General features: G+C 38.7%; 1 protein-coding gene across 2 annotated transcripts in view; it reads left to right on the forward strand.

Annotated features, from left to right (window-relative positions):
- Nucleotides 1-25,128, forward strand: part of col5a2a (collagen, type V, alpha 2a) — an 86,971-nt gene extending 61,843 nt beyond the window's left edge. For both annotated transcript variants that reach the window (XM_057852217.1, XM_057852218.1), the window contains exons 36-54: nt 2,023-2,076; nt 2,164-2,217; nt 2,316-2,369; nt 2,464-2,571; nt 2,667-2,720; nt 2,877-2,930; nt 3,146-3,307; nt 4,380-4,487; nt 4,587-4,694; nt 4,780-4,833; nt 4,908-5,015; nt 5,271-5,324; nt 5,430-5,537; nt 7,664-7,717; nt 7,827-7,934; nt 8,152-8,458; nt 12,739-12,920; nt 16,926-17,168; nt 20,549-25,128. In XM_057852217.1, the coding sequence (XP_057708200.1) occupies nt 2,023-2,076; nt 2,164-2,217; nt 2,316-2,369; nt 2,464-2,571; nt 2,667-2,720; nt 2,877-2,930; nt 3,146-3,307; nt 4,380-4,487; nt 4,587-4,694; nt 4,780-4,833; nt 4,908-5,015; nt 5,271-5,324; nt 5,430-5,537; nt 7,664-7,717; nt 7,827-7,934; nt 8,152-8,458; nt 12,739-12,920; nt 16,926-17,168; nt 20,549-20,695 (2,121 nt within the window). In that variant the 3' untranslated portion in view covers nt 20,696-25,128. The remainder of the gene's footprint in view (nt 1-2,022; nt 2,077-2,163; nt 2,218-2,315; nt 2,370-2,463; nt 2,572-2,666; nt 2,721-2,876; nt 2,931-3,145; nt 3,308-4,379; nt 4,488-4,586; nt 4,695-4,779; nt 4,834-4,907; nt 5,016-5,270; nt 5,325-5,429; nt 5,538-7,663; nt 7,718-7,826; nt 7,935-8,151; nt 8,459-12,738; nt 12,921-16,925; nt 17,169-20,548) is intronic.
- The last annotated feature ends 935 nt before the right edge of the window (nt 25,129-26,063 follow it).

A 26,063-nucleotide genomic window follows, 5' to 3' on the forward strand; every position in this document is an offset into this window, starting at 1 on the left:
TACTATTATGAAATTAAAAGGATCATATCTCCGTTTTCCGTGGTCAATGGTGCCAAATAAAAACTGGGACAGAGTTTTAAATCCTCGCTTTTGATTCATGTTGAGGGCTCCATGTCAAATACTTCATTTGTTACGGTGCTGTCAAGACACGTCATTGAACGGGTTTGCGTGATCACAGAACGGCAAGCTTGCGTCTGATTGGTGTAATGGAATCATGTGATTATTGTTGCGACGCCTCATTGGTAAAATAAGTAGCGCTACTCTTGGCAATAGCATAGCTAGCAAAAAGATAATACATCTAATACGTAGAATAAAGAGGAAAAATGGAATGAGTCTTGTGTAGCCCAAAGTAGCGGAGTAAGAGTAGTGTTTTTTTCTTCACAAATCTACTCAAGTAAAAGTAAAAAGTATTGCTTAGTAAAACTACTCTTAGAAGTACATTTTTCTCAAAAAGTTACGTCAATGTAACGGTGTACATGTAATACGTTACTACCCACCTCTAACTACATGGCAAACCTCTTCATAACAGCCAGAGAAGTTAGGCTCTTAATTTTTCAGGTCAAAACATTTGGATTTGACCTCAAATGATCAATATTTGACAGAATCACCGTTATGGCTTTTATTTCCTTGTTTTTTTTTTAATTTTTTTTTTATTTTTTTATCTGCAGCAAATAACAATAAACCCAGAAGAGACTTTATTGTTCATTGGTGTGTGAATGTGTGCGTGAACGGGTAAATGTGTGCTAATGTAACCATGCAGATAAATGCGCTATATAAGTACTGTCCATTTACCATTTACCAAAAGGCATGCTCTTTTGGTTTCTTTTGGCTAAAGGGATCAACGGATAAAAAGTCTTGTAGTTCTTAAAAGATAAACGTTATTATGAGTTAAAATAATTTGATATTGAAACCGCTCTTGATGTTTTCGTTTTCATACAATTTGTAGGATTTACTAGTTGGTCGCTATTCTTGTTGACGTCGCAGGGCCGTGACATCACATGGTTACACTGCCGGGCTTCCAGAGTATGACTCTAGCGACATAAACATGTCATCCGTTCAACCCTTTCAATTTGAACCCGAGAGGAACATTAATGAGCGTGACGGCACTGTCGATATTTCACAAAATGAGCAGCAAAAGCAAAATGAACAGGAAACACGGGATGAGACGAAACAAGAGTAGGACAAAACAGGTGTTCTACCAAAATGTGCTAACCTGGCAAAACTTCTACAAGAGGCAAATTCAACACCCAAAGTACTACCGTGCGCTTTTAGCTTGTTTTTACTAGATGCATACAGACGGAACATACTAAAGACTTAAGAAAATACTCAAACATGTAATATCAAATAAGGGTGGTTTGAAATAAAAGACTAATGCGGTCAACAGATCAACAATCGGCTTCAAAGCTACCACAAGAAAACACAATGCATAAAAGTATGAGAGGGAAACACATGCAAAAAGTATTTTGAGGCAATGAAAAGCTAATAAAAAACTCAATAAAAACACAGATAGTAAGTACTCGCCGCTTTTAACTGATAAGCGCATGTGTTGGACGTTTCGCCGTGTAGAAGGAATTGCAGAATTATTCATCGAGTGGCAGTGAGAATCTACGTCATAACCCCGAGCGTCCATTGCGCGCTTAAAACATGGCGCCCTCCGTAGGTCAAAACATGTACAAAATATTATAGACTTTTCAATCAATGGCAATATTTCATGGGTTCCTAATAACATATTTTAGTGAAAGAGAACAATTGTGGCTTATTAGATCCTACAAGTCTTTAAGTCCGATGTTCTCTTTAAGTCTGGGTATTGATGTGACCCATGTAAAATCTTAGAGTTCTTTCCCCTATCTGTGTTTGGGGGTCATGATTATTCACCATGATGAAGAATCTCTTAATCAGATTGGATTTTACTTTTAATCTGATGAAAATTTTATTCTATACACTTCAATTTTCCAAGATATTACCTCCAATGAGTTTTTTTTTAGCTGACCATGTTAAACCTTAATGTTTCTGTGTTCCCAGGGTGCACCTGGCCCTGTTGGCCCATTAGGACCTGCAGGCCCTAGTGGTGAAAAGGTAGTTTATTGTTATTAGTATTATCAAACCTACAAGTGCTTTTCAAACAATGGAATTTAAGTAAATACTGTATGTCACATATTTTAGGGAGAACCTGGACCTAAAGGACCCGCTGGACCTCCAGGTTCTAGAGGGGTGCCTGTGAGTATACTAGGACAATGTTTCATTTGTGTACAACCAGTAAAGATTCCTGGTTACATTGAGATGACTCAGGCTTACTAATTGATCATCATCTGCAGGGAGCAAGAGGCGACCCTGGTCCAATCGGTGCAGTTGGTTTTGCTGGACCACCAGTACGTTCTCATTATTCCATCGATATCGCTGATAAATCAGTATTTTACAGTGAATTAAGATAGTTCTGGTGCCTTCTCTTCTACTCTATCACAGGGTCCTGATGGCCAACCTGGAGTAAAGGGGGAGACTGGAGAGCCTGGTCAGAAAGGAGACGCTGGGTCCCCTGGACCTCAAGGCTTAGCTGGTGCTCACGGTCCTCAAGTATGTTGTGATTAAAAATTGTTTAAAAGTGTGTGTTGTAGCCATTCAAAATGCTAATCAAAAGAGTTAACTATGGTTTTTTTTCATCTTCTCAGGGGCCTATTGGTGTTGCTGGACTGAAGGGTGGAAGAGGAACACAAGGTGCACCAGTAAGGGAATTTTATAATCACAGAAATGTTATGATCAGGTGGCTATTCCGAGGCCATTAAGTTTTCAGTAAGCAATGGAAGATTATGCCTTAAATAGAACATTAAGAGCTAATAATCCATTTCATGAGTGATCTCATATCATACTTTCTTTCCAAGGGGCCTACTGGTTTCCCAGGATCTGCAGGAAGAGTTGGCCCACCAGGTCCAACAGTAAGTTTTGTCATCAATGTCAAATATTTTAGACGTATCCAGATCAACCTGGATTACATAAATGACAGAAGTAGTTGTTAATTGCCCAAATTCCAAATAAGGACACTCAGAATTGAAGGGTGAACAACTGTGTGTAAAACACTTTGTACAGTGTAGGGACAATCTGAAAAAATCTTTGAGTTTGTCCCACTACATGACTGTGACTGATTCCTCAGGGTCCAATTGGGGAACCTGGACCACTAGGAGCTCCTGGAAAAGAGGGTCCTGCCGGTCTTCGTGGTGACCATGGAGCAAACGGAAGACAAGGAGAGCGAGGACCACCAGGACCTCCGGGAACCCCAGGAGACAAGGGAGATTCAGGAGAAGATGGCCCTACGGTTGTAGTGACTCTTTTGTTTAAAAAACAATACTCTATTAAATAAGGGTATGCCATCTAAGGCACCGCACAATTTGATTCGATTACGATTCAGGGTTCTACGATTCGATTATTGAATAATGATCACGGTATTGGCGGTTATCACGATGATCACGGATTATCGATGCATCATACAGTATTTTTTAATAAAGTAGCCAAACAAATGTATGTCCATAATTTATTTAAAATATCGTAATGATTCAACAGTAACGATGGAAACATGCCCATACAACTTTTAAGCTGCGATTCCAGCACTTTGGTCATGCTGTACAGTTCGGGAATAGGTTTACAGGCAAAATACTTCCGCTTCGGGAGTTTGTATCTGGGCTCCAGCATCTGCACCAGAGTGCGAAAGGCTTGGTTGTTAACGACCGCATATGGGCGTAAATCCTTAGCGATAAAGGTTGCGATGAATGACGAGATTTGTTTCGCCCTCTCAGAGTTATGGGGAAGTTTTGACAGTCCTTCTTCTATTGTTCGCTGGTTAGCAGAGGCGCAACAACAACAGGCGGATTCTACTCCGCTAAACCGGGGTGGAAACGGTAGCAGTGCTGTCGCATGTTTGTCGTGTTCCCGCTGTATTTAATCCTGGTTTTACATGTCCTACATATGGATTAACTTTTGTCAATGCACTTTCCATTGTTATGTTGATCAATCTCGAAATGCTTCCATATGATAGATTTTAATCCTGAGGAGTAAATCCCCTGTTCAGTCACATCGATTGCCACCATCATTGCCATGTGCGTTCCTACAGGTGTCCAGGCGGCAGATGTGTCTTTTACTTTTGTTCTACAAGCAGCGGCCTTGTTCCTATAATTGGCTTTTTAACATTTATGAATCATAATCGAATCGTCATGTGTCGAATCTCGATGAATCTAATAATCGATCTTTTGGAACGCCGTTAATATTAAGTTACATGATGGCGAAAAGAGTTTTAAATGCCAATCACCATTTTTAATCCAGTAAAACATAAACGGAGCTCAATGAACTAAGGTTTGCATGACTAAATATTTGTTTTGTGAACTCCATTTAAGGGTCCTGATGGTCCTCCAGGCCCAGCAGGAACTACAGGCCAGAGAGGCATTGTGGGTCTTCCAGGTTTGCGCGGAGAACGGGGAATGCCAGGTCTCCCAGGGCCAGCTGTCAGTATCTTTTAAGTTTTATTGGTTCCATACATTGAAATAATAAACCTAAACTGGTCAGTACATGCAACACTTTCAAGAAGATCTTTTTACTTTTAGGGACCACCAGGCAAACAGGGATCCCCAGGAGCAACTGGAGACAAAGGCCCTCCAGGACCAGTGGGCGTTCCAGGGGCTAATGGGCCACGTGGTGATGCTGGTCCTGATGTTAGTACTTTTTCCAAAGTCTGCAGTTGTTTTAGTGCACTTCAAGTATTTCTCTAGTGTCTTAACATTTGTCTTTGGTCCTCAGGGCCCTGCAGGCTCTGATGGTCCACCAGGCAAAGAAGGAGTTCTTGGACAACGGGTAAAAGCAAACGATAATAGAATTTGTCAGTGGCTTTAGATATTGCAAGAAACTGATTGTCGGTACCTTTTTAGGGAGACAGAGGGGACCCTGGTCCAGAAGGTTTGGCAGGTCCTCAAGGACTTCCGGGTCCAGCAGGTCCTGTTGGTGTTGCTGGAGAAGCTGGAAAACGAGGACATGCTGTAAGCTGACCATTATTCATGCCACGTGTATCTTGTTTTGTTTTGTATCTTATCTTTTCCTCGTGGACTTCACCATGAAGAAAGTGTACCTTGTAGTACACCTGACACATTAACAATGAAGAGATAATTGCAGTCTGTGGACATGTTGGAACTTGAATTAACCTAATACCTCATGCTCGAAGGGCTGTTCAACTGTAGGAGTAAAGCGGTTGGCAGACACGTTCATTTCCTGAAGCAATTTTCTTTTATTTGCAGGGTTCAAGAGGACCTGTTGGTCCTCCTGGAGCCGCTGGAAAGAGAGGTCTTGTGGTGAGTTCTTACAGGATTTAAGATACATGTTAGAACTCTTTAGTAAATCAACGACAACACTGCAGTTATCGATCGGTCATAACTTGGTATACGTTTGTATTGCAGGGACCCCAAGGACCACGAGGGGATAAAGGTGATTTAGGTGATCATGGAGAGAGAGGACAGAAGGGTCATCGTGGATTTACTGGTTTGCAGGGTCTTCCTGGACCTCCTGTAAGTCAAAAACAATATAACAGTGATCCTATTCAACTCAGAGTAGAGTCTATTAGGTACTCGAGTCTGACAGTGTTTTAGACTGCTGAAAGATACCAAAAAAAATTTTGTGGCTACATACAGTATGTTTGTATATGATTGTTTATATGGGATTTGTACATTGAAAAATATACATTAAGAATATATATATGGTGGGAAACACTCAGGTGACTTGAAGTTCCGCTCTGAGACCCCCAATTTAGCCAACTTTCAAAATTGTCCTATATGCATGTGTGATACATCATTGGAAAGCTTACAATCTCAATTTTCTGGGGGGAAAAAATTTGAACTGGGGGGCATTAAAAAAATAAAATAAAATAAAAATTAAACAGCAAAACCCTATCTGGAGGTGAGAGCACGCGAGAACAGAATTACAGACGCCATGACTTTAACAAGATATTATTGCGTACTGTTGGAATTCGCCCCCCCGGCCAAGACGCACGGAAACAGCGACAGCCAAAACAAGTGCCGCTCGGCCGATGCTCTCTCCGCGCGCGCCAACCGGGAAGGCAGAACTTCGCGCATTCTCTTCTTATTTTTAACCCTTTGTACTGACTCCATGTTTCAAAAGTTTGAAGAACACTCACCGAAACCAGGTTGACAATTTATTCGTCGACAGTGGTCAAAAACAAGGCAAAAACAGACGACGGAGGGTAAATTCTGGATCCAAAATAAGGCTACATGTTTCCGAGCAGCAAAAATCTGTGTTATCTAAGTGTCCAGTCTTTTTAAAGTCTTTGGTGAAGCGGGCCGTGCTGAAGGTGTATCCGAAGGTGTGTCTGGGCGTTGCTTTTGGGTCTTCCCCTCTGTGGCTGGTTTTGGGCGGCTTAGGTTCGTGCGCGGATGGGACGCCCGCTATCAACTTTGTTGTCCGGGCTGGCTTGTACTTGTTTTAGGACAAAGCGCTTTGTCCTTGGAGTTTGCTGGGAGAGCTGATTGCAAGAGTTGGTGCGTCGATCTTGTTCGTGACGCACACATTGGGCTTCTGTGATTAGACGGCATTGTGTATCTCTTCTATTTCTTCTCATTAAACTATGGTGTGCTATTTATTTTATATTAGTAGTGCAGTCCTACCGTAAATATGAAAATGATACTATTTCCTGATAAATTATATTACGTGTGTTAGAGTAATGCAAACAGTTAGACGGTGCCTACGAGAACCTGTACCATTTTTCTCCTCTCCCCCTCATTAGCCTGGATAAGGTGATTCACTTTACTGTGTCAAAGGGCATGTAGTGGAGTCTGCTTAAACAATAGTTAGATGAATGTGTTAGACTAATGCAAACATTTATATGGTGTGTGCGATGACGGTATCTTTTCCTTTCAGTACTTACTTTGTTTTGGTCCAAAAACTCCATGTATCATGTATCACTGAGTGTTAAGACACAGCTGTGAATGGCCACATTTGGATTTTTGGGGGGATTTTATGGGTGAAACATGGTAATATAACAAAGGTCGCAATGCAGAAATCGCAGACATCAAGGAGTGGTTGAGATTTTCTTTTTCATATATTTAACCTTTTAAACATTTTTTTCCAACTTTTTTTTTGTTTGGATCGATTACTTATCATCTAACATATCGGAGAAAATCCGACAGTAACAAAAAAAATACAATTAATCCAATAGTTATGAGGTACCGGTAGATAGCCGTGACTTTTTTACAGACGCCATTTTTTTTTTTTTCATTATGACATAATTTGTTTAAAAGTTTTGTGAGTGAATCATTTTTTAATTTTTTTTTTTTTTAAACGAAATATGGGACATCAATTAATGATTCTAAGCTAAAAACGACAGACATTTTGAATAATAAATATAATTAATTACCTTCGTTTTATGGCTGGGTTGAAACGAAAGCGGATGCGCGACGTCTGTAAACGGGGGTTCACGGAGTAAAACGGACAAATTAAAAATAGTTTGAGGGCTTAGTGCACCATGAATCTGCTATGGCAGCATTCAGACATATTGTTCTATCAAACACGACAGTTTTTTTTAGCTTAAAATACAGAGGTTTCTTTTAAAGAGGAGTGCAAAAGCAGAAACCGCTTTTTCAGTCTTGTCTGTGTCTTCCGCCATATGTTCTTTATTTAGGGTACAACAGGTGAACAGGGAGCGTCTGGAATTGTTGGACCTAACGGTGCAAGGGTAAGTGTGCCATTTGATCTCGTTTGTTATTGTATTTGCAAGTATAATACTTTTGTTGTTTGCTAGCTATTTTAGCACCAAAGAAACATGTGTTTCATTGTTATTTTAGGGGCCACCTGGTCCTATCGGGCCCCCTGGAAAAGAAGGATACATTGGACAGCCTGGCCCTATGGGACCTCCAGGATCACGTGGAATAAGCGGAGAAGTTGGACCAGAGGTATTATCTTATTAGACAATAAAGAAAAGGAAGTTGCCCTGGTAACATTTGGTGCTCTGAGTTGGAAGGAAGTAATAAAAATAAGACTTAAGATTCATTAAATCCGTAAACATCTTTTCAACAGATGTTTGGTCGGCAAAGTCAGCGGCTTAGTTTTCTTGTGCATTTTCTATTTATTCATTCAGACAAAGTCAAAATAACATTACTTGATACACAGGGCCCTCCAGGAGAACCCGGACCACCAGGCCCTCCTGGACCACCAGGACCTCCCGTGGCAGCTATAGATGATCTCTTTGGCCCTCATGAATATGATGATGCTCCCCCTCCTCCACCAGAGTTCAGTGAGGATGAGGCTCTACCCAACAGCAACTCCTCGACCGTGCTACCTGTGGACCCTGGTGTGCAAGCCACTCTAAAAGCCCTCAGCAGCCAGATTGACAGCATGAAAAGCCCAGATGGCAGTAGGAAGCATCCAGCGAGAACCTGTGATGACCTCAAGAGATGCTACCCCTCAAAGAAGAGCGGTGAGTGGAGAAAATTCTATCCCCAATAACCAGGGGTGAAAGTGGGCGGGAACGGTCAGGAGCGCAGTTCCGGTATAAGATTCAGGGCTGGAACACAGTTCCGGTATACGGTGCTTTGATTCCGAAATTTGACGGCGACTGTCAAAACGCTATGTAAAAAAAAAAATATATATATATATATATATATATGCATTTCATCTCAGAGAAGAAAACAATCTACCAACATCAGATTTACATACGGACGGCATGGAGGTTTCCCCAGCTGTTGTAGTTATCTGAGTACTGACATGTGATTACCAGAGATAGTTAGCTCTGATTGGTTCAAATGTGCATGTTTTCTGAAACAGCAAAAAAAAAAAAAAAAAAAAAGGGGGGGGGGGCAATGCAACAGAAAATGGATCAAATCTTTGAGCGCAAGGAAAGAGTTAAGGTGGCTTATTCATCATATTTAGTTTTATTTGCTCTGATGAGGAGGTTCAGAACATCTCAGAAGTCAATGTGCACTCTGGACGTATATTTATTCATTTATGTTAGGCTACTTATTCATTTCCTTATGATTTCAAAAAGTCAGTGTTTGCGCAATCTTCATAATATATTCCATTTCACTCATAATATAAGTGATTTGTATTTATTTTTCTGAATTTATGTTACTTATATCTTTATTATTAAAAAACACAACAGAAAAGTAAATATTTACATTAAGTTCAGTTTTAATATCCTACATCCTATGTTCTTAAGTAGTTAAAACTGAAATTTGGCATTTAATATGTGAGGAAATGAGGGAAAGTAAAAATTAGGAGATGCAGGTTAGGGTTATAGCGGTTTTTGTTAACTTTTATTTTGCAAATCATTGAAAAAATACAATTTGAATAAAAATCAGTTTTTGTGTGTGTTATAGAAATAACTGACCAAAACAGTTTTCTTTGCATTTCAGTAGCTTTGACCGCACCCCCCAAAAAAATAAAAAATAAAATTTCTGGCTCCATGGCCACCTTCACGTTGAGGAGTTCTGGCAAGAAATTCTAATCACTATCACCCCTGCCAATGACTGCAATTAAGTTAAAGGCTAAAAAGAAAAAAGAAAAAAAAAAAAATTCAATTTCACGTTGTACACTTTATACCATACATCACATTTTGAAGTAGGTTTGGTCTTATGCTGCTTTCATGTGGCGTCGTAATTATGGTAAATACAACTTGTCGAGTCAAAAATTGCATGTGAACGCCTGCTCAAGTCATATTTTCTACTAGAGAATTGGGATTTTATTATAATACCCAAGTTTTGGAGATGCGTGAACCTTTTACTTTTCAAAATGGCGGCACGTGAACAAGAAGTTGTGAATGGTAAGAAAATATAAGTTTTAAAGTCGTTTTATCGTCAATTTGCAGAATATTTGACACCAGCATAATAATGTAGAGTACACATTCATAAAACTCGTTTTTTGTTTTTTTTTTGTTTTTTTTCTGTAGACCAAGTGTTTGTTAAAATGTTCAGTTATGAACAAAAACTTAGCGTATGGATTTTTTTTTAGCATTTTCTTAGTAGATTAATTTATCGGTTTAAAGCAGTTTTGCCCATGCAACAAACTAAAATGAAGTCCGTGTTTGCTATGTTTTTTTTGCCATGACAACAAAAGCACATGAACAGGATGTACTCGCAATTACCAAATAGCTAGTGGAAAGGATCAAATGTGAAGGCAGCATTAGACTGTCAGTCTAAATACTCAGCAATCTTCTTGCCTCAGTCTAGGCCATGTCCACACGTAGCAGGGTTTTTTAAAAACGAGGCTTCTGCCTTAATACGTCGGGGGAAAATAATTGCGTCCACACCTGCACGTTTGTGTAGGAAAAAAAAACAAAAAAAAAACTTCCACAGCCAACCGCTTTCATTCATTTTTAAGTACATTCAAAAAAATAAAATAATTGTCCAAAATACCCATTATTCAATAAGAAACACAACAAGAGTTTGTGAAAAAAAAAAAAAAAAAAATGGAAGCAAAAAAGCGCTTATTTAATATACTCCAAATGTAAAAATTGGTCCCATGTGTGACGTGAGGACAAAATTTGTCGCAGCCAGAGACGTACATCTTCGGTTATCAGTGTCCACATGATAGAGCCACAAACGCAGAATTCGCAAATCTTCACCTTCCCCGTCGTTTTTAAGAACCCTGGTTTAAATCTGCGCGCGCGTGTGGATGATAGGTCAAACCATAGAAAAATATCTTCTTTTTGCCAAACACCCTGCTACGTGTGGACATGGATAGTCTTGATTCTTAAAAGGGTCGATCTTGACTTGGTTTCAGTGATTTCTGGTTTATGTTATGTATTGGTGGAGGTCTTGAGCACAACATTACCAATCAGAAGCCTTAAGGGAACCACGGATAGAACGTCTTGTGGGTCTTAAAAGATAAACATTATTATGAGTAAAGATAATTTGATATTAAAACCCCTCTTGATGTTTTCATTTTTATACAATTTGTAAAATTAGTTTAACTTGTAGGCCGCCATTGTGATTGACGTCGCAGGGCGGTGACGTCACTTATTTACGCTGCTGAGCTTCCAAAGTACGACTCTAGCGACGTAAACATGTCATCTGTTCAGCCCTTTCAATTTGACCCCAAGAGGAACATTATTGAGCATATCGGCACTGTCGATATTTCACAAAACGAGCAGCAAAAGCAAAATGAACAGGAAAGATGGGATATGATGAGACAAGACTAGGACAAAACCGGGGTTCTGCCAAAATGTGCTACACTGGCAAAACATCTACAAGACGGCGAATTTGACATCCAAAGTACAACAACAATCTGCTTAAAGCTACCGCAACTAAACATTATGCTTAAAAGTTTGAGAGGAAAACATGCAAAAAGTGTTTTGAGACAACGAAAAGGTAATCAAAGACTCAATAAAAAACAAATAGTAAGTACTCGCCGTTTTTAACCGATATGCGCATGTGTTGGACGTCTCGCCGCGTAGGAAGGAACTGCAGAACACCGGTAGTGTCTGTCAAGTGACAGTGACAAACTACAGTGATCACTCGTTTTTCGCTGTTAATGGGGACCAGAACCCATCTCGATAAGTGAAAACACGCGAAAAAAAAAAAGTTTTTTCCTTCAATGTATTGATTCAGATCTATCATTGGAAAGAGCTACAAATAAGATGTTTTTTTATACCTTGATCCCTAAAGTATAATAAAAAAAAAATTATGTATATAAATATTTTAAGAAATGGTTTTATAAGCAATTTAAATGTAATAATTATGATAAGTTTTAAACATGTTACTGTCCCACCAAATTATTTTTAAACAAGAATAAAGTAGAAAAATGCTTGTCTTTATTAAAGGCTTCATTGCGTGAGTCCACTCAAATCCGCTCAAGCTGCTCACTTACACACAATGAGTTGCCACAGCAACTGTTTCACAAATTAAAACACTGACTGATGCAAGTGGCGCTTTGAAGGTCAAGTCTCTGGCAAGATCAAAGCTTAACCCTCTGTCAATCATTGTTTACTTTAATAAGCAACTCCAGTTCACTCTCTGACGAACAAAGAGCAGAGAGAGGGAGGGAGGGAGGGAGCGAGCGAGCGTGAGACTATGCGATCAGCTCGGGACAGCTCATCTGTTTTGTTTTTTTTAAATGAATGAAAATCTGCGATGGACTGAGGGCGCGAAGTTTGAAGCGGCAAGTATCGAGGGATCACTCTACATCATCACCCCGAGCGTCCATTGCGTGCATAAAACACGGCGCCCTCCGTAGGTCAAAACATGTACTAAATATTATAGATTTTTAAATCAAAGGCAATATTTCATGTGTTTAAGAAGCAACATGAGTTAACTCGCTGATGTATTTGACATAGGCCTACCTAATGTTTGAAAATAGCAATTTCCTATAGGAAGGAATGGAAAAAGTATTTTGGAATCTGGCCATCCATGTGTATGTATATATTCAAGTGGTTGGCTTACTGCAACAACAACAATGTGGAGGAAGAGAAAGGGTAGAGATATTCCTGACAGTGAACGATAATATCCCAACATCCAGACAAAGCAGAGTAATTCACATTTGTGAGTTGGGTCATGGCTATCTTCGAATATTCTGCCAAGTCAATTAGTTAAAAACATTCAGTCGTTTTACATGCATAAAAGTCTCTTTGGATTTTTTTATGCCTCGACTTTTCACTTGACCCTTTGGGTATGATTTTGACTTACAAGTGTCCCTGAAATCACAGTGAACTAAAACTAATAAAATGTCATTTATGCTTCCCTTTATTTTTAATGTGTGATGTAGGAGAATACTGGGTGGACCCCAACCAAGGTAGTGCAGAGGATGCCATCAAAGTGTACTGCAACCTGGAGACAGGGGAGACCTGCATCTCAGCCAACCCATCAAGCCTACCTCGTAAAAACTGGTGGAGCTCATCCAAGAACAAACCTGTTTGGTTTGGAGCTGACATTAATGGAGGAACACAGGTGAGTGTTTGCCTTGATATTAAAGCTGGCGTATTATGCATTTTTATCCACAATTGAATCCGTTCCAAGGGTGTCATAATAATGTTGTCTGTGGAAAAGGTTTGGAAAAATACCGTAAGAATAAAAAATCCTACATGACTTTACACACATTTTATGTATAGTATAAGTGTTTACCCTGTCCCATATACTGCTGAGCCAACAGCAAGTACAGCTTTAGCTCGTATGATAAACAGGAAGAGCTAGTGAATTGTGACTCTACGGGCGATTAAAAGTCCATATTTCTTGGAAATTTTACAGTTTGAGAGCTGATTAATTACATGAATTAATTTGGAACTGAAAATCCTCCTCAGTTATTCGCAGTGTTGGGAATAACGCCGTTATTAATAACTAGAGGTGGGAATCTTTGGGCACCTAACGATTCGATTACGATTCAGAGGCTACGATTCGATTATAAATCGATTATTGATGACACCCCCCCCCCCCCCCCCCCCGCTATTAGCTGCTAATCTTTTGTACATTAGTTACAAAAACTGTAAAAAAAAAAAAAAATCTCGCAGGCTTAAATAAACGACTATTTCAGTATCAAGTTAACAGTTAAAACCAATAAATAATATACTCAAATCCCCATTCTGTATCAGCAGCTTTATACTACATTCAATTAATTTAATGTTTTCAATCAACCGTTAAAGTTGTTAAAATTGCTCCTGTTATTCCATAATTTCCCTTTTGTCTACTTTCGACATGTGAAAGTTTTAAAACTATTTTAAAGATAGATTCAAGTCATTATTTTACCAATTTAGGAGTATTTTAGATAAAAAGTTAATTAGGTTCGCTTGGAAGGTTCGCTACAACAACCTTGCAGGGAAGTCCACTGCTTTAAGATGGCGGCCGTTTACTAACGCCCGCATCTAGCTTTCTCTACATGTGCTGCTATCGCCACCGAGTCTATTATACATCTACTCCTATATAAATACGATATCTACCTTAACATTATGTATTGTGGACGTACTTTGTAGCAGCTTTCGGCAGCAGTCAGGTATGTTGTTGTTGTTTTTTTATCTCGGGGCATGAGTTGAGCTAGAGCCGTGAGTTGAGCATTGGCATTACCCAAGGGGCCGGGTAATGGTCCCGATGACCGCACGGCGCGCTGAGTGTGTTTTACTTCAGCTTTACTTGACATATTTCAATAATCGGAATTTGGATGTTTGTGAATCGTTCTCGAATCTTCCACGGCCGAATCGGAAATTTCACACACCTCTATTCGTTATTTTTTCAGTAACGGGGTAATCTCACTAATTATTTTTTCCGCCTTTACAACGCCGTTACCGTTACTGACGGTCAAAAGCGGTGAGTTACTTACTTTGAATAAATTGGAGAAACTACCAGCCGTAGCGAGTCTACTCTGCTCTGTTTATTTGTCATCCAAGACTTAGGGTGCGCTCAGGTTCATGGCAATGAAAATAGTAAACATACATAGCCTACCTTGGCAAGAACGATGGAGTTACCGTTTGATATGGTCATAATGTGCAGGTCCTGCACCCATCCGCGGCAAAACTGTTCGTAGCTTTGTAGCTACTTGTAATTTCGGAATGGCTGATGAGTTTAGTAACATACACCAAACAATAAATACAGCAGAATGTCCATTTCGCCTGATTGTAGAAGCCCGTCGACATCTTTACTCCATTTGTCGTCGGCTTGCTCGTAAGGGTCAACATTGTTCACTAGAGATGTCCCGATCGATCGGCATCCGATCACGTCATTTTCAAAGTATCGAAATCGGCAAAAAAATATCGGACACGCCTTTTTTTAATATATATACAGTATATTTTTTAATTAAATCGTTTTCTAATTGTATTTAACGTTACAGACATAATATGTTACACTCACTCAGAGTCTTTAGTTTAGGCTTAAGGTAGGGTTATCAAATTTATCCCGTTAATGGCAGTAATTAATTTTTAAAAAAATTTATCACGTTAAAATATTTAACGATATTAACGCATGCGCTACACGACCCACTCACGCATTGTCGCGTTCAATCTGTAATGGCACCGTCTTACCTATATATAGAGCTAAAATGCAGCGTAAAATGAGTAGAGTGAATTTTGGCAGCCTTTGGATCATTTTTTTAATTGGCTAAAGCCTTGCAATCCCGCTCCCTACGATTTGAAATATCGTGGGAAATAATGTGGGGAAGAAAGCTAGTAATTGATCTTTTTCTTAACACCCTATGTTATTTCACAACGCAGAGAAGATATATCAATTGGTACCACTACGCACAGTCATGGGTGCACTTCCCATCATGCATTTGGGCACAACAGTTAAATGGCTACAGTATCATTTACTGAAAGCTCAACAAATACACTAGATGGTAATATTTAGTCACAATACACAAAGTTACATTTATCCTTTAAGAATTACAAGTCTTTCTATCCGTGGATCCCTCTCACAGAAAGAATGTTAATAATGTAAATGCCATCTTGAGGATTTATTGTCATAATAAACAAATACAGTGCTTATGTACTGTATATTGAATGTACATATTTGTCCGAGTTTTATTCATTTTTTTCTTAATGCATTGCCAAAATGTATATGATCGGGAAAATTTATCAGGAATGATTGGAATTGAATCGGGAGCACAAAAAAAAAGCAATCGGATCGGGAAATATCGGGATCGGCAGATACTCAAACTAAAACGATCGGGATCGGATCGGGAGCAAAAAAACATGATCGGAACAACCTTATTGTTCACATCCTTAAGTTTGATCACATATCTGTTCTTCGCCTTAGTAACGAGTTTGTCTCTTTATCGAAAGTTTAATGTCCCGCAAGCCAGACCTGCTTCCAATATGGCTGCGTTGTTGTCAAATCTCACATGATCCCCCATTCTGTGATGTAAACGCTCGAGCCTAATAGCGCACGTACTCCAGAGCCGATGTTTTCACACATAAACCGGAACAGCGCGTGCGGCAAACACACACACGCAGAACAGATGCAGAGGGATATGATGGCAGAGCATTCAGAGGAAAATTTGTCCTTTATATATAAACACTATTTCAAGTTGGTCGAAATTAAAGGAAAGAACGTGCATGTAAAGTGTAATTTATGTCCCGGGGCAAAGCTTTTGTTGACATCTGTGGTAAGCAATTCAAATCTGTTTACTTTTGTTGCTCTTCAAATGTAGGATAAATCTGTTGCTGGTGAGATGCAATAAATATTACAAGGTTCTATAACACAACTACCTGTCTGTTCTTCACTATTCAACTGACTCGAATACTGCTCAGAAAATTTGAAATTCTTTGACATCCAACAATTTTTTTTTTAAACGGAAATAGTTACTTTCCCTGGTAACTAGTTACTTTTACTATAGAGTAATTCAGTGTGTAACTCAGTTACTTTTAGGAAGAAGTAGTGAGTAACTATAACTAATTACTTTTTTAAGGTAACATGCCCAACACTGGTTATTTGTTGACAGATCACAATGAAATTAGGTAGGTATATTCTAGGTATGTATACGCATCATATCATAGCCCAATTTTTTTGTCTCATGCCGATTAATTGCTTCAATTAATTGCAGACTTATTGTTGCCTGTAGGTTCCGAGTTAGCCATTAGAGGGAGTCAGGCGGTTGTAGTTCATTTTTAACTTTTTTCATTATGTATTATTAAGGGTTGTAAATAACTTTCTTACTCTCCGAGTCCACTTTTGTCCACAGCCAAGCGATTCATAACAAATAAATATGTGATCCCACCTATGTGCACACCTTGAATGCGAGTGTGTGTGATGTCATAAGTATAATTTCATTATTCAAGTGATGATGAAAATATTGACAGAGCTTGAAATTAGGAAATTTACTGCCGTTAGTTTTTGTTGTACCTTCCTTTTGTTATGTGAAAAGAAAAATAAAATTGAATTTGTTAAATCTTCATTATTTATTTATTTTCCTGGCATTTTTATGGCAGCCAGAACGAATGAATTAAAATGTATTGTGTCGTCACTCGTTTGCAGTTCACGTATGGAAACAAAGACCAGTCGGCAAATGCCCTCAGAGTCCAGATGACTTTCATTCGCCTGCTTTCCAAAGAAGCATCCCAGTCCATCACTTACCACTGCAAGAACTCTGTGGGCTACAAGGACCTGAAGACAGGCAATTTGAAGAAGGCTGTGGTACTAAAAGCCTCCAATGACCTGGACCTCAAAGCAGAGGGAAACAACCGCTTTAGATACACCGTAGTGGAAGACTCCTGCACTGTAAGTTTCCTGATCGCACACGTGACATCGTTCTCTTTAAATTTCATCACAAAATTACAATTATATTCACATTTCAACCTGCTGACAAACCGAATGTGTTTGGTTATGGGATATTTACACCAATAGATATTAACCGGTACAACCTTATTTGACAGCGGCATCATACGATCGACTGTCATAAGGGACCAAATTAAACTTTGAACCAATTAGTGCAAAGCTTTATTGCTTCAAGAAGCTTCATTTGGCCATCACTGCTCCCTTGGGGGAGACAGTCAACCTCTGTTGCCACCTGCTGTTGACTGTTGTCATCCAACATGCCTCCTAGCATGCGCTACAGATGTAAATAACAATCGAAAATCATGTTCTGTGCTAAATATTTCTTTCGTTACTGTTCCAATTGTTTCATCAATTGCTAGTTATGGTATTTGCTAACACTTTATTTGACAGTGGTGCCATAAGACTGTCATTACACAATCATAATTATGACATGTCTCTGTCCTGAGCATTCATGAATGCTTATAACAGATGTCATTAAGTGTTATCTTGCAAATGATCTCACTTTTGAATGGATGCAAAAGATCCAAGACAGACAAAAATTGAGTTAGTGACATAATTTGCCAAATGACACTTAATGACATAAGCATTCAGTAAAGTCTATGATAATGTCATGTCATAATTTTGATGATCTTATGACAGTCTTATGACACCGCTGTCAAATAAAGTCTTACCTAAAAAAAATCAACAAATAAGCCGCACTGGACTATAAGCCACAGGTATCAAAATGAAGGAAAAAAGTAGCGGCTTATAGTCCAAAAATTACGGTACGCATATTGTTGTTGTAGCATGTTTATCATTAGTAGTACAGTGATCCCTCGTTTTTATGCGGTTAATGGGGAACAGAACCCGCCGTGATAAGTGAAAAAAGCAAAGTATGGCTCCCCAATTTTTTTGTGTTTGTGTTCAATGTATTTATTCAGATTCATCATTGGAAAGAGGTACATATAAGACACGTATTTTCAGTTTTTTTCAAGTATAATAATAAAAAATATATATATATAAATGGATTTTAAGCACTTCAAATGTAATAATTCCGATAATAAACATTTTACTGTCCCACACAATTATTTTAAACAAGAGAAAAATTAGACGCCCAATCCCTTTAAAGAAGTAGAAAAATGCTTGCCTTGATTACATGCTTCATTGTGTGAGTCCACTCAAATCAAATCAAGGTGCTCACTTACACACAATGAGTTGCCACACCAACTGTTTAACAAGTTAAACAATGTTGATGCGTGCGGTGCTTTGAAGCCTCGGTTTACAGGCGTCTCTGGCAAGATCAAACCTTAACTCTCTGTCAATCATCGTTAACTTTAATAAACAACTCCATTGCACTGAAGTTTGAAGCGCAAAGTTCTGAGTGATCACTGTACAACTAATGTTAGGCATCGTTCTACATTATTGAAAAAATATAAAATAGAGGACCTTCGAAACATACGTAGATACCCTTTTCAAATTAATTTATTTTCCCATACAGCCATTAGTTTCTATAAGCATAAAAATCAGGATTAAAGAGATAGATTGTGAAATTCAATATTTCAATATTCTTTCGTCAAATTTACACAGCATCCGTGTAAAACCAGTGCTACTAAAAAGGGGGTGAGAGCAGAACTTCACCAAGATAAGAAGACAAAATAACTAAATGAAATTGAAAGTAAAATAATAATAATAATACAGCAATAAAGCTATATGACTGCAACTGCTAAATAAAAACTCAGCAAATGTGCTTTTAATGAGAGACAAGTGTTGTTTTTTAGCAGCCCTTTTAATTGTTGTCTTAGTCTTTTGGACGAAAATACATACATATTAGTCTTGGTCATATTTTAGCCATTTCAAAATGTTTTTGTCTTCGTCTAGTTTTAGTAGATGAAATCTCATACAAATTTTGTTTAGTTTTAGTTGACAACCTAGACTTCACTGTCATTTGACGAGAATGTTCCTACAGACATTGCGCCACGGCTTCCCGTAGGGGGCCAGGCACGGCAGAGTGTCTTGGGCTGCAAGCTTTAACTGCGATAAACTCAAACATACCCTGCGTTCTAATGCCGGATTTAGGTGGAAACAGTTTTAGTGCATACAAGTAGGCAGGAGTTTCTTGAGAGTGATTTGGTCGAATATTCAAGGTAATTATTATATAAAATAGCACCATGCACGCACTTTGAAACGTGTAAAAAATAAAATGAATGAAAAAATTAGCGTAGCTTTAGCTTGAAATATTTAAGAAAAATGAATAATAACCGCCCGTTTTTTTTGCTTCTAACTATGAATCTAGACTGTTTAACGTTCATATCTATAGAAATTAAGGGATTTACGCATTTATTTACAATAATTTTCAACTTAAAAAGCTTTGTATTGTGATCCCCGCTATGTTGGATTTTGTATCCTTACGCAATAGTGTAACTTTACATTCAAATAATCAGGTAATTTTCGGCTAACTGCCCGTTTTTGTAATCGATGAACTAGTTAGTTCGAATAATCGAGTAATCGGATAAGGAACATGAAAAATTAATCTACCTGAGCTGAGCCTCAACCTGGTATTGAAAAAAAAAGGATCTATCTACAACACAGGTGTCAAACCGATTCCAGAAAGGGCCAAGTGGGTGCTGGATTTTGTTCCAACCGGTACCGCGCAGAGAGTTTAACCAATGAACTTTCTGCTAAAACAAGCAGCACCTGACAATGATTAACTGATTACACATGTAAAAGATCTGATTGGTATAAAGGTATCCCCTTCATTGGTTGGAAAGCAAACCTGCACCCACTTGGCCCTTTCTGGAATCAGTTTGACACCTGTGATCTACAACAAAAGAACAATTGGCTCACTTACATAGGAAACGTCAGCTAGCTTAAATACTATAAAATGCTAACTTTTTTTAAAATTTTAAAAACATTTTTTTTACAATGCTCTTAACAAAAGGTTCAAACACATATTCCCACAAAAAAAACAGATAAAAATATCTATAAACGAAATTACGAATGGATTAAAAAACATTAGCTCAAACAAAAACTTAACTTATGTTGGTCTTAACAGGGAGCAGTTGGATTCAACCATGTAAAATGGGGCAGATCAGAGGGCAGTGTATCCCCCCCAAATCAATAAAACTAAATGCAAACACTTTCAAAATAAACCATTACAACGCCACTTTAATTAAACGAATAGTCGAAGCAATAAAATTTAATTTCAATATTTTTTTCTAATTGAATTCTCGAGTTAATTGATTAATCGTTCCAGTACTAGTGTGTTTCACTCATTACCCGGTAGAGTTGGTGCATGTGCAACATTCCTGAGACTAAAGTGTTTTTTGACTTTCATTTTTTTACAGCAAGCAAATGGCAACTGGGGCAAGACAGTGTTTGAGTACAGGACACAGAAAACAGCCAGACTTCCCGTTGTGGATATCGCCCCTGTGGACATTGGAGGCCCAAATCAAGAATTCGGCATTGATATCGGGCCAGTCTGCTTCTTATAAAGAAAGGAAAAAGAAAAACGTCAGCGGGTATATGCACATCCTGAGACTATTGAACTGACAGCTGACCCCGATCAGCCACGTTGTACATACGAGTACTGAGGACTTTTCTGGCCCTGTGGCAAGATATTTATTGTGCCTTCCAACTCAGAACACATCCAAAGATTTCAAAGTTTAGACATAGAATGTTGGACATTTTAAGAATTGGTCAAATCCGAATCACTCCTTTTTGTTTGACATGTTTGTTTGACATGTTCGGACTCACTGAGGTCCAAACTTCCCTGCTCCCGCCCAACTAAAACGTGAATGTCCAAATAAAGATTTTTTAATTAGAAGTGGTTACCTTGTTTATCAGATGATAAGTTTTATACCCAATTAAAGGAGACAGATCATGCAGTTACCAGGTGTGCTTTCATCACAACACTCCAAGGACCAGCACATTTTTAAGCCTCCCAGAAATTAACATCTTTGAAGTTTGACAAACTGTGGAACCAATGTGGAGTGTGGCTTTTTATTCTAATTACAGTATGAAGAAGCGGGGTGTTATACGTTTGTCGATTAGTTTAATGAATTCATTCAAAAACAAATAATAATGGCTGCCTTTGACAATAGATATCCAACCAATTTGAACTAGGAGGGCTGGCAACGATCACGCATCCAGTGCAATGGATTGGACGTCTCCAGAGGTGGGTAGAGTAGCGTTACTTCAAAATAATATCACAATAGTAAAAGTCATCCCAAAATATTACTTAAGTACTAGTAAAAAAATATTCAGTGGAAAGAATACTCAAGTAATGAGAAACATTGTGAATAACTGCTCGCTTAGCAATGTGTGATACTTTTTTCTAAGCCCAACATCATCTATTTCAACTGTTATTATTATTAGGGCTGTCAAACGATTAAAATTTTTAATCGAGTTAATTACAGCTTAAAAATTAATTAATCGCAGTTCAAACCATGTATAAAATATTCCATATATTTCTGTAAATTATTGTTGGAATGGAAAGATAAGACACAAGACGGATATATACATTCAACATACGGTACATAAGTACTGTATTTGTTTATTATAACAATGAATCAACAAGATGGCATTAACATTATTAACATTCTTTTAAAGCGATCCATGGATAGAAAAAATTGTAGTTCTTAAAAGATACATGTAAGTACAAGTTATAGAAATTTTATATTAAAACCCCTCTTAATCTTTCCGTTTTATTAAAATTTGTAAAAATTTCAATCAAAAAATAAACTAGTAGCTCACCATTGTTGATGTCAATAATTACACCATGCTCACTCATCGTGCTGAAACCCATAAAATCATTTGGACCCAAGCGCCAGCAGAGGGCGCCAAACACCAAAAAACAAGTAACAAGCGGACATTACACTGCTGTCATTTTAATCTGTTTGAGCGGGGCATGTGCGTTAATTGCGTCAAATATTTTAACGTGATTAATTAAAAAAAAAAATTACCGCCATCTAATGCGATAACTTTGACAGCCCTAATTATTATTATTGTAAACTATTACATGGGTAGACAAATCTAGAGAAATGAAACATTACCCGTCTAGTGGAGAAAACATTTCCTACCATGAAATGAAAACGACTTATCACCGGTTTTCCGTGGTCTATCGGTCCTGTGCTTCAAATCTGCGCTTCCGAGTAATGTTGACTCTTTCTCAAATAGTTTAATTTTCATGGCGCTTTAAAGCAACACTAGGTAACTTTTCAACCTTTATAAAATGTTTTCATAACATTCGTGATGATGTGTCGACAGACAACTAGATGAATGAAACCTATTTTATATCTTGAGGGGGTCTGTATCGCTTTCACTGGCACTAATTAACTTTGAAGAGGGTGGCAGGAACCCGACACAAAAAAAAAATACAAATATGTTGACTGCTTTATGGCATACGTCACTTCCCTCTTTTCCCTTTCATTATAAAGCCAGAAATTTATGCAAACGGTTTCTTCTGCAAAGATGGCAGAGCAACAGAGACGAAAAGTTTTGTCCGAGGGGGGAAAAAACAGAGGCTACCAGGATAAAAGTATACTCAAGAATAAACATCGGTCCAGCTTTCACTCGCTGGCACTCGTCGGCGCTGACAAGTTCAAGTGGGGTGGGGAGGTTAGCCACACGGCTAACCGTCATATGCTATTGTTTAGCCACAACTGGATTCATTACCTAATTACTTTTCATGCTTCACACAGCCGCTAGAAACAAAAATGTTGTTTAATCCGGTGGTCCCCAAACTTTTTTGCGCCACGGACCGGTGTAATGTGGGCATTTTTGTCATGGACCAACAATGTGTGGCAGAAAATAACACGTCGAGGCTAAAAACAAATATGACGTGCATGGAAAATGTCACTCTCCATACACTGAATCAATCTTTTGGCCTCTCCTAAAACTTCGGCAAACATCTGTGGTTGCAAACATAATGAGTTCCTCTCCAATCGTGAAATGTTTCTTAGCTTTAGTAATACGGTTCGCCATGAGGTATGATGCTATCAGTGCATTTGCTGTTATTGCCTCGTTTGCTAGCTTTTTGTCACATATTATGCAGAATGGACTTGGTTGTTGGCTCCTCCTCTGGCTCAGCAGGTGGCCTTTTCCCCGTAAAAAAGCTGTCCATAGACGTCACCGCCCGCAGCACACAACCAACAGCAGCTAAAGTTACTGTTTACATTGACTGGCGCTGGGCTGCTATAGGTGTGCAAACACCCTAGTAATTGGGGCCAACCACTAGATGGCGACCTATACAAATCTTTACTCGGCTTAGTCTATAGCAGGGGTGGGCAAACTATTCCACAAAGGGCCGCAGTGGGTGCAGGTTTTTGTTCAAACCCAACATAAGGACATCCTTTCACCTATCCGGTTTCTTACAAGTGCAATCAGTAGATTTCAGTCAGGTGCTTCTTGTTTCCACTGATACCTCATTGGCTAAACTGTCTGTGCTGAATAAGTTTGAACAAAGACCAGGACCCACTGCAGCCCTCGAGGACCGGTTTGCCCACCCCAGGTCTATAGAGTAGACAGGTACATCGATGTGTCAAGAGCCACAGGCCATATTGCAGCCGTTATTAAATTATTTCTCTACGGCCCAATAGCAAATGCGTCACGGATCGGTGGTTGGGGACCACAGGTTTAATCCATCTGCAGGCGACCATCATGATTTTACAACACTATGCGGGTGTGCGCTGGTCCTCATGGGAAACGCAGTCTTCCTTAAAGCAAAACCTTTGCCCACCTGCGTTGCTAAAAGCCACCAAAACTGAAAAGTTACCAAGTGTTGCTTTAAAGATGCCACGTAGGGCTTCCAACTGCAAGCTTGCCTGTGGTCACATGACTGTATTGTTACATCTGATTAGTATAATGGAATCGCGATTATTGTTGTGACGTCTCATTGGTGAAACTGGTAGAGCCACTGTGGGCATCGCTGGCAAAAATGAAGTAAAATCTAATAAGAGGAAAAATGTATTTACTCTAGGATAGCCCACTGTAGCGGAGTAAAATGAGCATCTCTTCACAAATCTATTTAAGAAAATAAAGTACACTTTTCTCAAAAAATTACTCAAGTAAATGTAATGCGTTACTACCCAACTCTGGACATCTATCCCTGTCAACGGCAGCCAAATAGTGGAGGGATTTTAGAACATCAGTCCATTTGAACTCAACGTGGACCACGCTACCTCGTCCGTCACTGAGACTGACATCCATAAATACATGATGCAACATGTAACATGTTCTTTCACAGGTGCTTATTTTTGTAAAGTTGCATGACGCAAAGTACTCCAAGCTATTGCGGTGCAGGGCAGGGTTCGGGGATGCCAATAAAGGTCTTTCTGTCTCACCACGGAGAGATGAATTTGATGTCAATGTGAGTCGTGTGGTGCTTTGTAACTTTCTGTTTTGTTTTTCTTCTAAAATCTTATTTTTGCAATATAGAACAGTGAAAGGTAGCACAGCTTATTGTTTCTTTATGCATGTCAGTTCTCCCCGGGTTAATATATTCTCTTGAAATCATTTAACTTCTTTGATACATAGAAAGGTGGCTGTGAGTGCCTATTTGCTTTGTATATCCTGCTATGCAACAAATTAAACAAAAAGCTTGTTAATCCCCTAACTCTTGTCATGTTAATTTAGGAATAGCTAGGTTGTTGTTTTAATGTTTTTCTTGTCTTTTTGCACACAAATCGACAAACTGTATTTAGGACAATAGTATGACTTCTTTGTAACTTGATCTGTTAAATGTGACTTTAAGTCATTCTATTGTGATCATCTGGTGCTTTATCTGAGTATATTTATTATAATTTTTTTTTTGAAAAATATTTGTTAGGCTTGACTGCCTGATAAATCCCAGAGGAAAAGGAGAAAGGAGGACAACACCATTTTTTCCCCACACTGGATGCATTTGATTTCCATCCTTTGAAATAAACATTGCAACTTAATCCGTCCGTTTCTTCTTGTTTCAGTTGGCATTCTGCACGTGATGCGTGAATATGATGAGGGATTTTAAAGTGACATGTATATTGATAATAGCAAGAATAATGACCATGAGCATTATTTAACACTAACTTAACCAAAGATAGATCATTTTGTAAATATAACCAGTGCTGTCACTAACGTGTTACTAAGTAACGTGTTACTGTAATCTGATTACTTTCTTCAGGAACGAGTCATCTAACACGTTCATTTTCCCAAACCAGTAATTTGATTAAAGTTAGTTTCCTTAGTGTGTGTGCATTAATATTTTGTTATTGCCTCACAATGTACGATGTAGAATGAAGAATATTGTAGTCATGTACGAAGAGCATTTTAAATAGAAAATGCTAGAAAGGTTCCTGTCACACATGCTAAGTGTTTTGGGACTGAGAACGGCGTGTGCCAACGATGGTGCACATTCGAGCCGAGTGCAGCCAGTTGTTGAAATGTGCGAGGGAACGCTATTCTGTACGTATTCATGTACGTCCATGAATGAACGTATTTTTCCTTCATTCTGGAGAGTTGCAGCAATATGTTAGACCCCCTACATGTGCTGCCGTTTCGTAGCTTTGCCGTTGCAACGCCGGGTAGTCATCGCTCCAAGTTGGCAAGCATTGTTTACATCATAGTCGTGTTGCACATTTATGCCGTGAGATGACGTGTTCGTTTAGCATCTTTGGGATGTGTTGTATGCCCGATTGAGTATAAAGTGCTTAGTTGCCACCATGTTTTGTTGCCGCGTGTGTACGGCGTGTTTCCGGCTTGTCAGCGCATCCTCGCCCGCCCCTACCTGTGCAATTTATTTGTGTGTTTTTGATTACTGTGCAGTCGATTTGCATTGCTTTACATTAGCAATGATATGCAGTTAATCCCTAAACCCTAACCCGA

The sequence above is a fragment of the Corythoichthys intestinalis genome, chromosome 12 (genome assembly GCF_030265065.1).
Source record: "Corythoichthys intestinalis isolate RoL2023-P3 chromosome 12, ASM3026506v1, whole genome shotgun sequence".
Taxonomy (NCBI): domain Eukaryota; kingdom Metazoa; phylum Chordata; class Actinopteri; order Syngnathiformes; family Syngnathidae; genus Corythoichthys; species Corythoichthys intestinalis.